The sequence below is a fragment of the Astatotilapia calliptera genome, chromosome 17, assembly GCF_964374335.1.
Source record: "Astatotilapia calliptera chromosome 17, fAstCal68.1, whole genome shotgun sequence".
In the NCBI taxonomy this organism is placed as follows: Eukaryota; Metazoa; Chordata; class Actinopteri; order Cichliformes; family Cichlidae; genus Astatotilapia; species Astatotilapia calliptera.
In genome coordinates this window covers 40,034,721-40,047,665 of record NC_137438.1, presented here as the reverse complement: position 1 = coordinate 40,047,665, position 12,945 = coordinate 40,034,721, and the positions used below count along the sequence as shown (strand labels likewise).

General features: G+C 46.8%; 1 protein-coding gene across 5 annotated transcripts in view; it reads right to left on the bottom strand.

The window, feature by feature from the left end:
* Positions 1 to 398: 398 nt before the first annotated feature.
* dennd1b (DENN/MADD domain containing 1B) overlaps positions 399 to 12,945 on the bottom strand; it is a 93,050-nt gene continuing 80,503 nt past the window's right edge. For all 5 annotated transcript variants that reach the window (XM_026147432.2, XM_080292137.1, XM_026147433.2 and 2 more), the window contains 4 exons: positions 12,123 to 12,212; positions 5,157 to 5,242; positions 4,613 to 4,835; positions 399 to 4,390 (listed from right to left, as the gene is read on the bottom strand). In XM_026147432.2, coding sequence (XP_026003217.1) covers positions 3,551 to 4,390; positions 4,613 to 4,835; positions 5,157 to 5,242; positions 12,123 to 12,212 — 1,239 coding nt within the window. In that variant the 3' untranslated portion in view covers positions 399 to 3,550. The remainder of the gene's footprint in view (positions 4,391 to 4,612; positions 4,836 to 5,156; positions 5,243 to 12,122; positions 12,213 to 12,945) is intronic.

Below are 12,945 nucleotides of genomic sequence, written 5' to 3'. Positions count from 1 at the left end.
AATTCCGAGTTACTTTTCTCAAAATTTTGAGTTAATAAATCGAAATTTCGAGAAAGTAACTCGAAATTTTGAGTTATGGATCCTTTTTTTTTTAGTGGCGGAAACGGGCTTCCATATCGGAATGATTCCTGGGTTTCTTAAACTATTCTTGCTCCTCCCCCTTTAAGTAGCGTTTGTTCTTCTGATTGGCTGCCCCTCGCAAACACATTTGAGAAGAGTGACATCATACAAACTAAACTCTGAGATTGTTATTTAGAGCTATAGCCTTGTTTATTGAGAACATCACCCAATGAAATGATTAAAACGGACCCACGCCACAGGAAGTCCCCGTGTGGTTTGTATCCACCATCAAATACTGATTCTGTCCACGTGAGCACAAAGCGTCAGGAGTCGGGAGATGCAGAAGCATCAAACAGTATCATTTATTTCAGTTCACAGTGCATACATGGTGTGCAGTTGTACCAGGTTACTCATCAATAGCACATTAGACTGACCTCAGTTACTTAAGACAGTTGTTTCCTCTGCAGTGGGAACATGCAAGTGTGCACAGTATCGGGAAAATCAATAAATGCATTATCGAAGAGCTGATCGTCATCACGATTCCGAGACAGGGGGAGGGGGGAATATATATATTTTTAATTGCCGACTGTAACATTCAGTGTAAAAGTCGTGACATCGTCATCTTTGTAAAGAAGAACCTGTGCATGAACCCACACTCAGTAAAAGATGCTACATAATCCACCACCTCCCACTCACTGCAAATACACGCTTTCAGGACAACCCGAGTCCCGTTTACAGAGTCAGACACGCTCGGGGTTCTTTGTTTTAGTGTAAAGCTTCTCAAATGATCTTCACAACAGCAGCTGGACACTCGGATATTCCCTCTCACCCCTCCGCCGTTAGATTTACAGTAGCTAGTTTTGTTTGTTACATTTTACATGAAATGTTACATTTCACTCCAACACGCGACGTAACATAAGAGACCGGATGTTCGCGTCCACCATTCTGTTTGATGACGATGGAGGCGCGAAATACCGAAATGAAAGCAACAGAAAGCACAAGCAGCGCGTCCACGCGGCCACAGCCGTGTTTACTGTGTACGAGCAGGCGTCAGTACGTCCATCTGAATGTGAACGGCTACATGGGACATTTGTCCATATCTCTTTTTTCCTCCAAAAATAAAATCTAAAACATTCAAATATTAGATAGAATTTGTTTTTACAAGATACAACACCGATCATATATTATCCATGTAAAATATACTCAAGCCAGCAAAAATACGTCTATTCAGCTGAAAATAATTTTTTCATTATGAAATCAACTCCTCTGAGAATTGTTCTTTTTTTAAATACAGAATAAGCTCAGCACAAGTTTTTTATTTAAAAAAAAAGAGCACACACAACATAAGGAATCCGCTAACAACCAAAGGAAAAGTACCTCATTTACAAAAGGATAAAGTAACCCCGAGATCTTCTCTTAAACACGAGCGGGGAGATTCCCAGCGACCACCGCAGCAAAGAAACCCTAAAAACACTGAGTGGAACCAGCTGAGCGCAGCCGAAACCCAACGACCAACCAAAACAACGCGAGTTCGTGTCAGGTTCGTTTCTCAGGTCCGGGCGGTGGTCAGAAACACGCACAGCCCAGCTTCCTACAGCGTACCTGCGTAAGGCACAGCACACGGACCAGCTTTCTCTTTAAATGTGGTTGTTTATTCGTTCGGGGGCAGAAAGCAGTCCAATCGTGACTTTATACTCAAGTGAAATCGAATCACTCTCAGAGAAACTTTAGTATTTGGCATGTTTGCATAGTACAGAAGTATTTTCTTAATGTTTACAGAGCACAGAGGGCAGCACACAAACGCTTCTGGAGTCTGTTTTGGTTTTTTCCTCCGTTTTGGATTCGCTAACCGATTCTTGGGCTTTTAGAAGCACGCCAGTGATTTTATGAGCAAATCGTTAACGCAGAGCAGCACTCAGAAAGTGGAGAAATGGCTGCTATTAAACTGCCACACCGACTGGCGTCTGGCATAAATCATAAGAACAACGAACCATAAATGTAATATTCCCGAAAAGAAGAAGAAAAGCGCTCTGCTTCTCTCTGGGTTTGCGGTGACGCGGTGAATGACGGGAAGCCGCGAGGGCTGGACGCGGCGTTTCTCTCCACAGGAGAGTCTGTTACAGGAATGCTTCAGACTCTGTGCACATTACATCCATGTGGCTACTCTGAGAACTATATTGCTTCATTACAGTACAATCATCAACCGCTGCATTATAGTGCAGCGTGACTCCGACCCACGCACAGACCGTTATTCCCTCGTGTGAGAAAGGCGAAGAAAGACACGTCAGCAAATACTGTGAAAAGACCAAAAACCAGCCAAAGACTGAACACAGGAGTGTGATAGTGGCGAGACACACAAAGCCTGATAGTTTTGGTCTTTTCAGGGGATTTGTTCATCGTAAAAATATAGAGCACCTCCTAGAAAGTTCACCTTTATTCACCCGCATAAAACGTCATGAAATCGGCAACAACTGGCCGTAATTTTAAGGTCAAAGTGAGAGTCGTGATGGGGGAGAAGCCTGGAGCAGGGATACTGGCTTTGACCTTTGACTGGGGTCTCTTCAGTGTGGAGAAAACAAAGTGTCCTGAGGAGATTTGGACATCACTGTGGACGCGACTGACAGCAGCTTAAAGCACATCATGTATCATTCATTATTCTATTAAATCGACAGTGATTCTGATTACAAAGTACCTGCTGTGGCATCTGTAGATTAAGACACCAGAGTTTAAAAAAGAAATCACATGTCCGTGTAAGGCAGACATGTCACGCAGCGTACGGCGAGTCAAAAGGCCCGCCTCACCTGCTTTTTTGCTAAAGACTTTAGTACCTGGTAGGAATCATCAGCTGTTAATCCACATGTGCAAATTCATCATGTGAAATGTTTGGAGCGACGCAGCGTCCCTTCTTACTCCTGACACGCTCCGGAGGCTTTTCCAAACTCCTCCGTCAGCCGCGACTTTATCGAAAATGCGTTTAGTGCATCGTTTGGGGTGAACATGTGAAAAATACTAGACGACACAAAACGTTATTAAAGATCATTAGAAAGAAATACTGAAAATCTCCGTCTGCTGAAGTAACTTTTGTTTGCAGTTGTACTTTTTTAAACAAGTCATGAACTGGTGAAGCAGGTTAAACGAGGATGGTAACAGTTCGGCTGTGGTCTGTGGTTTTGGATCACAGTTCACGAGACGCTGCACTTGCATCCGATTCCAGAGGAAAGAGCCGACGACGTTTAGTTGATTTGTTTTTTTCCAATCGCTATAAATCAGGTTTGAGTTTAAAATATGCAGACGGCTCATAGAGGGAGATCTCTGCGGCGCACCACGTCCTCTTCCTGCTCCTCACTCGGTGGCTTTTTGTTTGTGTTGGCAGGTTTGGACGTATGCTCGGAGCCGAGTGTCGAGATTAAAAACAAAGGGAAAAAGAATAGTTTTGTTGCAGATAGCTGCTAGTCGTAAAAGAAGAGTAAACCTGCTGCGTTTTACAGACTCAGGAGTCGTCTGCAGCTTTGCCCTGCACCTGGTGGTGACTGTTGTTAACTTGCGAGAGCTGCAGGCTGGTGTGGAGGACCGCGCCGAGGCAACACGTGGAGTCGATCTCCTCCAGGAGACCTTGATCCTGCGCCGCGGGGGCCCCCGAGCCTTTACCCTGACCCAAACACAGGCCGAGCCCGAGGAGCCCCTCTTTGGACATCTCCTTCTCCCAGGGGACCTGCACGGCTGAATGGCTGGTCCTCGACGGGCTCCCCATGCCCTCTTTGCTCTCCCGCCTCTGGAGGGCCTTCTGCTGGTACTGCCTCGTCGTCTCCTTGGACATGACCTTCCTCCTGAGCACGTAGGTCGAGGCAGTCTGGTTCTTGGCCTGCTGAGGCTCCGAGCCGCTTTGAGGGTCCGAGATGGTCCGCGCCCGCACCCCCGGTGCAGGAGAGCAGCTTGGGTCAGACGCGGATGCTGAGGAACTGTAGGTTTGTGCGAGAGTGGGGGACGACCGCAGAGGTGCGACTCGATGGGACAGCGTTGGCGAGTAAGAGAAACAATCTCCCGGTTTCCACGCTGTAGGCAGCGGGTCGGGGTCGGACTGATGAGGATTCGGCACTGAGACGTCGGCGCTCTGGGCTGGTGGGCTAGCAGCGGGCGCCGCAGGGACTGCTGCGGATTTTTTTGACATCTTCAGGCTGCTCTTGGTGGGCTGCCTGCGTGGGGACGGTGGAAGGTGTTTCCCGTGGACCACAGTGTCATCCTGACCCGTATTCCACCCGCCTTGATCGCCGCCTCCACTACAGCTGCTCTCATCTGCAGGTCTGGACTCGCTGCAGGGCGTGGGCTTGGTCTGGCAAACAAGAGGCAGGAGAGTCACCACATGTTCACCCTCGCTGTTATTCTTTATTGACTAATGCATATGATGACCTTTGACCTCAAGTCAGAATGAAGCCGTCTTTAGATATGTTGGATTTATTCACAACTTAGCAAATAAAAAGGTGAAAGCAGACGCAGAAAGCATTTCTATTTCCTGTAAAACGAGACTCGTCCTACTCTACATTTTCCTGCGTACCGGGGCTTTGTAGTCTAAATCATCCACGGACAAGAAGAAGTCCAGACTCTTGGCGGCACTGAGTCTTCCTTGGTCCATCGTCGTGGTCGTCAGAGAATCCAGGATTTCTTCCAGAAGGTTCATCTGGCCCGACTGAGAGGAGTCGATGTCCAGATCGAGGGAGTACGAGTCATCGCTGTCCTCGTTGTAGGACGGCACGTCGCCGCTGTCCTCTGAGGAGACCCTGCGTTTGGAGGAAAAAGAGCGAAACGTCCGATTACCCCTTCATCTGTGTGCACGCGCGTCCAAGAGATCATTTTTCACAAGATAACCACGTTTTTATGAGAGGGTCAAATGCAATATGCTGCTCAACATCATACAAATGACATCACAATTCCATCAACGTGCTCCTGCCCAGTGTGTCCACTAGGGGGCAGTGTCGCCATGAGGGAAAAAGAAAAAAGGAGGACAAAAGCACTTCTGCACATAACCAACTTTTGAATCCATCACCCCAAGTTGTCATATCTTGACATATCGATCCAAAACTGAAAATGGCTTCACTCACTTGCTTGCATTGTCCAGCTCCTCATCATCAAGCCCATAGCCCAGCTCTCGAGGGCCCATGCTCATGGGAGACTTGCTGAAGTTATGCTGTTAATGAGAATAAAAAGGCAGGAGGATGTAGTTAGAAAGAAAAAAATAACGAGATAAAACAATAAAAATGGACCCGAGGGGTTTGGGGGGGGTGTCTCAGCTTCTCAGTAAATAATACAAGACTGCTGATAAACACGAGTCCAGACAGAGTACGGCGTTCTGCTGAGCTTTTCATAAAAGTACGACTTGGGATTCGACAGAAAGAAGAAGAAAAAAAGAGTGCGTGTCTGGTGGGTCCCCATAAGACGGGACTAATAGCCTGTTTTAACGAGCCCGCGTCCTCAGGGTGGAGACTAAATTTGTCAAATTTGGGTCTGGGGATAAAAATCTTTAAGATCCCCTGCAGTGTTTTATCAAACTCAGCATTAAACATGAAGTAAAAGGTGCCGGAGAGTCAAGATACGGCCAGCTACACCAATAACTTGCATTATGGCACCAGTGCATTTGACACTGCAGCGTGGTGAATGATCTGAGCGCACTGCGGTCGTCTGACACGGTGGTTTAATAAGCCACCTGTGTACCGTGTTTAATGGGCGGGTTAGGGAAGAGACAGAAGCTTTACAGCGCAGGGGCAGGACTCTCCCCGTGGGAGCCCAAATCTGCCCCGGGCCACTTATTAACATGCCTTCCACTAAGATGCACATGTTCCTCTCACTGCGTTCATGTTCCCTGATGTTAACTCATCTCACGCTTTCTAATTCACACTCTTTACATTTTGCTCATTTAGCTTTCTTTAACAATATCTGTGTTGTCTTTAAGCGCCCGTGGGTGCAGTTACAGCACCGCCGCAGTGGGTTACAGCGATGTTTTCTCTGCTTTTTAATACCACTTTTAGGCTCCACCTCTCTGCACGTTTCTCTTTAAACTAACGTAAGCTGCGTTATCAAAGGCCGTCACCCAGAAAAAAAAGATGTTGTTCAGCCTCAAAAGTGATCAGAGTGTCGGGAAGGAACTCTGAGGATGATTGTGATCGTGCACCGTGACTCAAACGCCAGAACAAAGAGCGAGAGAGGAAGGTAAACGAGTGAAAACGGGAAGGAAGGAAATGTAGAGGTGAGGCAGGATTCCTCAAAGCCCCAAAGAATGATGGGAATGGTGTGCGAGTGTGTGTTTGAGGGGCGGGGGCAGTTTGGAGGGGGTCAGTATTGGAACGGTGAAGCAAGCCGGTCTTGATTAGCTGACGCGGTGCCAGCCAGACAGGCGGAATGTAACGTGTGGCTGCGCTGGCCTCATTTAGGGCCTGTGTGCACGCACGTGTGCACGCACGTGCGTGCACACACACACACGCATGCACACACACACACGCATGCACACTATTACAAAAAAAAAAAAAAAAAGAAACACAAAGAGTTAAAGTGCCATTTTCTCCATAAAAGTCAGCCGAGGAGATGTGTGCAGTAGCCACTTAAGCCTCTCAGCCATCGGGCTAAACACAAACACATGTGGTGGCACTGCTGATTGGCCGAGCCGCTCCCCTTCTATGGTAGCTTGGAGCTATAATGAAAGAGATTTCAGAGGGGCTCAGGCCTGGGATCCCTAAACAGCTTTTAATGGATTCCTGTGTCAGGGCAGTAAATCTGGGGCCAGGCCGGCACGCCAGCCAGCAAAGCACGCCAGCAGAGCGAGAGATGCACCTGTGAGACACTCGCGGAGCGTCGGCTTCGGACACAAAAATACTTTCTTAAACACTACAGACGCATGTTCTATATCCTTTATGAACGCAGCTCCTCTCTCTGCGTGTAGGTGTTTATTAAAGCGACCGGACACAGGTCACGACGCCCGGCCCTCTGATCTCGGTTACAGCTCTGTCTACACAACAGGAAGTACCGCAGGGAGCAGTAAATAGATGGGACGTCACTTCACGGCTTTATCAATTTGTCATTCCCTCTCTTCACTGTGACCCTCAGAGCAACAGGAAAGACCAAACTATTTACAACAACGAGGCGTTTCACAATAAAAGAGCAGGGGTCGCTTTATCACTTCTTCTTCTTCTTCTTCTTCGTTTCTTTAACGGCCAGCATACTGAGTTCATTTAACCGCCGTCATAAATCAAAGTGTGCATTTGGTAGTTACTTGATTACCGGCTCTGCGGAGCTGTCACAACCAAGAGCAGCGGTTAAAATCGGAGCTCAGAAATGAGATTGGCTGCACGTCGATGTGAACAACAGCAAATAAAATATAAATACAGAGACATGCACGATGAGATATTCCTAACCAGTGCAAACAGGTCTGCTGTTACAGCTGCGACAGCTCTGTCACCGTCCCACATCGCCACAGGCCTGACAGGACAGAGGAGAGCACCGAGCAGGAGAACAGCACATTATCATACCGCTCCTTCATTAGCTTCTCGCTGTCGGCTAATGGGAAGCTGAAAGGCGAAAATGAAAAAGCGATTCTCGCTCCACGCCTCCCGTCTTTCATTTCCTTCCCTCCATCACTCGGCTGTCAGTGACAGATGTCACCGTTTCCATCTGTCGGGCTCTCCGTTCCTTCCTCCTCACCACGACAAGCAGGAGTCGCGAAAATAATAAAAACAGGTTATTTTAAAAAACTCTCGGGGGTTTGTCGAATTAAAAACAAGGATCGGCGGATTTTATGGACTTTTTAAATGCATTACTACTGGAACTGAACTGTAATTGTAAACATGGCGGCTATAAACAAGCTAAGATTACATCGAGCAAAGACACGTAAAGAAGAAAAACTCAGATTCGATTCATTTCTTCAGTCGGGGAAAAGGTCGCCACCGTGCTTCTGACAAGCTGTGTTTGGACAAAGTTGGTCTCTCCTCCGCTTTCCTTCCCTGCATGACCAGTTATACAGAACAACTCTCTGTGACAGGGCCAAACGCTAGTGGGCTTTAATAGCTGGTTGAACATTATACATTTCATATGGTATTTCAGAGCGGGCACTAATCTCACAGCTTGGCAGTGTATGTAAAGAGATTCCAGTAAATGCAAACAAACCTCGGGGAGAAGCAAAGCCTTTGCAGAAGTACGGCCAAGTGTCTGCCTGTTTAAGAGCCGCTCACTCGAAAAAGGGAGAGGAGAAAAAAAGCGGCGTTTGAGGAGCGATCCACTGCTCCTCTGTCCAACTGGCTGTTGCTGAAAGCTTCCTTTTCACTCAAACCAGGAGCCGTATAAAAGAAGACGAAATGTGCATTATGCTCATTCTGTCAAACCGAACACCTCAGGTTAAAAAAAGAAAAATCACCAGGTGTCCTTCAGTGGGTGCGATGCAGTACTTTGAAGCTTCCAGGAGATGGCACTTTGGTTTCAGCCAGGAAGCCGGCGGGTCTCTGAAGACCTTAGAAACTAAGTGGAGAGGAGACTGCACATGCATGCAGATACCAGGGAAGCACACAGAGCAACTGTACGCTAACACATCCAAACTGCTGCTACTAATGCGCAGCGTTAATCTTATGATGAGTATAACAAACCTATTCTCCACTCAGAGTCACATTTAAAATTTAGATTATTGAGCTGTGACACTTTCAGATCCAACCACTTTACCCAGACGGGTCTGTGTGCTGTCCCCGTTAAAGCATCTTCATTTACACAGAACATAAAGGTAATAATGTCTTTAAAACACATATCAGTAAAAACACGTTTGATCTCGGAGACAAATGACAGCCTTTCATCGTCGCACGCACACACTCAAGTATCCTGCAGACTTTGTTCCTGTTTTACATCTGTGCTAGCTTCCTGTTTCCCTTCAACTCTGAGCTGGCACTTCTCCTGCTTCACCAGGTGAAGAGTCCACAGCCCGGGGGCTGAGCCCGGCCACAAGCCTGCTGGCTGTCATTGCCCATAACGCTGTCCCGACCTCTGCTCTCCTCTGCACGCCTAACAGCTGTCATTCAGTTGCCTCCAACCTGAGGCGAACTGATAAATGCATGTTTGTGCACAGCACTCAGATACAGCCTCACATACTAAAGGGATGAGGTACAGACATAGTTTCTATTCACAGATGTTTGGAGCACAGTGCCACATGAAGCACACACACACACACACACACACTCACACTCACACACACACACACACACACACACACACACACACACACACACACACACACACACACACACACTCACACTCACACTCACACTCACACACACACACACACACACACACACTCACACACACACACACACACACACACACACACACACACACACACACACACACACACACACACACACACTCACACACACACACACACACACACACACACACACACACACACACACACACACACACTCACACTCACACACTCTAAGCTAAATCTTGAGCAGAAACTGGTGCTCACAGGAAACCATACAGGAGCCAGAACAATGGCTGTTTGTTGCCCCGTTCAGCCTCGTTCCTGTCAAACGAAAGGATTACTCCCACATTCTTAATCAACACGCTCACCAAACACTACAAATCACCCACATTGGCGGAAGCAGCTGAAATATGAATGCATATGACAGCAGCACTTCCTCTCTGGTACATGTGTTGGCTGATCAAATAGAAAAGGAATTTGGTAACTATGATTATTTCGCTATGATTAATTAAAGGAGCTTCTGCGGGATCATTCGTTTCATTTCAAGGACACACAGAGATGTGTGCAAAGAAAAAGATTTGTTTAAAAAAAGCAACATTTTTCTTCCACGTTGGCGTTTGCAGCGTCTCTGCAGCTGACGTGTTTCAGGTGGACGGCGCTCCGACGGTCACTCGGTTAAACGTACGGTGGAGGCGTCGCTGATGGGTTTAGTGCACGCAGCACAAAATGCTTTAATAACAAATTAGCTGGTAATATTACCTTTATTAGACGTGTAACAGCAGTGTATTCTCTCCTGGCTCAGCGACGCACTGACTCCACTTGTTGGTCAATTAAGTGCAGAAATTAAGGAAAAGGTGCAGAAAATCTCTCAAAATAATAAAAAACAGACGCTCATGTTTCATGATGTGTTTACTGGATTGTTTTTAAAGCAAAAGTCTTTGCCAGTTTAATAAGTACACTTAAAATAAGTCTGCATGAACACACACATTCATGACGGTGTTACTTTCTACATTTTCACTGTAGGTTTTTAATCGCCTTGCACTGAAAGCTATTTTTATTCATCGTTTTACCCTCATTGATCTTAAAAGTGCACAAATATTTACAAGGATTTTTTTGCACTGTTGAGACAACCACTGTGTGGTTAGAGACACGACAAAAAACCCCTAAAGATTAAAAAACTTTTAACGATGAGCGCGGGCCAAACGTGCGGGCGCGAGCGAGGGAGGCGGATCAAGGTGCTTCTTTTCCACTTTACTTAACCTTTATTTAACTGGGTTAGTCCCACTGAGATCAATTTCTCGTGCGAGGAACACCTGGTCAAGACGTTTGTGGGCAGAACAACAGCACGAACATTTCATAGAAAGCTGAAGAAAATAATTTCAAAAAGAGACGAGTGAGACACGGCGAGCGCGAGAACAACGGTGACGCTCGTCTTCAGATCAAATGTAAATGTGCTGCACTAAGCGGTTCAAAGTATAGAAATTACTGACGTAGAGAAAAAACTGCAGACTATTTGTTCAAAATACAATAAAATATTGAGGCCTGTACCTGCAGCCGAGGATTTATGTGCATGAATATTAATTAATATCCATTTCATCAATTAAACCAAGTAGTGTTTGCAAGTGCTTTTGATTTGTGTGAATTGGTTAATATGCAAATAGAGAAAATCAATATTATGAGAGCAAAGAACGGGAGCATCATCGGGAAGAGAAACTGATGGACTACATCTAAACACAAACACACAAAGCGGCGCTGTGGGACACGCCGTCCTGTGTCCTGCGTGTCCCTCCTCCAGCGGTCTCCAGGGACCCGTTACTGTGGCAATGAGCGGGCCTCGGCGGTACGAGCGGGGCTGTATATCCTGAATAAAAAAAGTGTGTGCGTGCATGTTTGTGGGGGTGCACGCGCATGCCGGCTGGGGGGCGGGAGGTGTCCGAGGAGGCCTTTAGAAAAGCCCTAATTGCCGTTCCTCTCTTCTCCCCGGCCGTCACACCTTCCTCTGCGCTAAGACTTTCCAGCCTCATCACACACACAGGAAATACAACACTAATTAGAGACAGCACAACCTCTCCTAATCACACTCTTACACGACTGTGACCAAAATGTCAGAATGTGCACGCAGGCGTGTTTGTGTGTGTGTGTGCGTCTTTAAAGCTGGGAACTGGGAGTCCATATATTCATTTAGCAATAAGAGGTGGAAAAGCTCCAGCCTGGACCAGCCGAGCACAGACGCGAGGCAGGAGCAGAAGCAGCATCCTCGAGGCTGTGTGCATTTGTTTAGCACAGATGTGTGCGACTCCAACGGCGCGATGCTAAATCTACACATTTTCATTTACACCGCGCTGCAGCGTCTAATAGTTAAACTACAGAGTATTTTCTCCTCGCATATTTATTGATGAATGTGTGTTTTGTGCATGTGCACGCTCTGCACACAACAAAGAACAAAAAAAAAGTGCTAGCACTTATGGTGCACAAGCAAATTCTTCAGAGGAAACGCTGACCAGCAGATGAGCTGATTCGACTGTCCGTGCTGTTCAGAGGAAAACACTGAATGTACAACACGAGCGCATTGAACGAGGAAAAAATGCTTATCGTTACATTTGGCACCCTGACAAACTACTGTACTTCTGAGAGATGCTACAAGAGAGACAGAGAGCTGGGGGAGAACGAGGGAGGGAGGGGAGTCAGAGAGATGTGGGGGGGAGGGAGTGGACTGAAAAGAGTTCAGAGGAAAAACACTGAATCCATTCTGGTCAAGTGAAAGTGAGCTCTGCTGTAATCAGTCAGTGTAAATGTAGTTAACTCATTTACTGATGTGTGTGTGTGTGTGTCATACCCGTCTCATCTTCTGCAGTCTCCTTGGAGACAGGCTCTTGGTACTGGTTGGAGATCCTGGATAGACCACGATCCCCTCCTCTTCATCGTCCTGACAAAGAAGATGAATTTCGGTTACAAAACAGGCGTAAATATCGACGTCCATACAAAAGAGCAATGAATGCAACGAAGCCGTCTGATGCCGCCTCACAGTAACGTTACGTTAAAGGTTAAACGATCAGTCTCTGGCTGGTTTTCGACAAATCCACGTGGCTTTACCTGGTTTCCTCTGCGTGACACAGTTTCAACTATACGTGGACGCTTTGTGATGCAGAAAATACTCAATGCACCAAATTAGTCGGAGAAAAAAGAATCACGAGCAAATACACGTAACTGCTATTAAAACTGATGAAAGTCTGGTTGTTCTTCAGTCTCAGAGCCAAAAACAAACTTTTCACTTCTACGAGACATTTTTCAGCACGAGACAGATGGATGCCTTTCGCTCTGTCGCTTGAAACATTTCCCTCTGAGTTACGACAACAACAACCACGGTAACCACCTCTGACGCATCGACATGCTCGTGGTTTTAGGGCCCCCGCTTGGGGTCGTGCAGCTGGCAGCAAAAGAAATCCGGTGCAGTTTGAATCGCATCATAAATTAATTTCTCTAAAAAGGAAACGTGTTTAAGCGGAGAATCAAACACTTTCCGCACCTCTGTTTGCCGCCGCTGCGCCCTCCCCTCCTGCTCATCATCAGCACCCTGAGCCTCTCGGTTTCCCACTGACAGATCAAACTGCTATTGCCTTATCAAATCCATCAGGCTTATGGAAACATACACCTCGTTA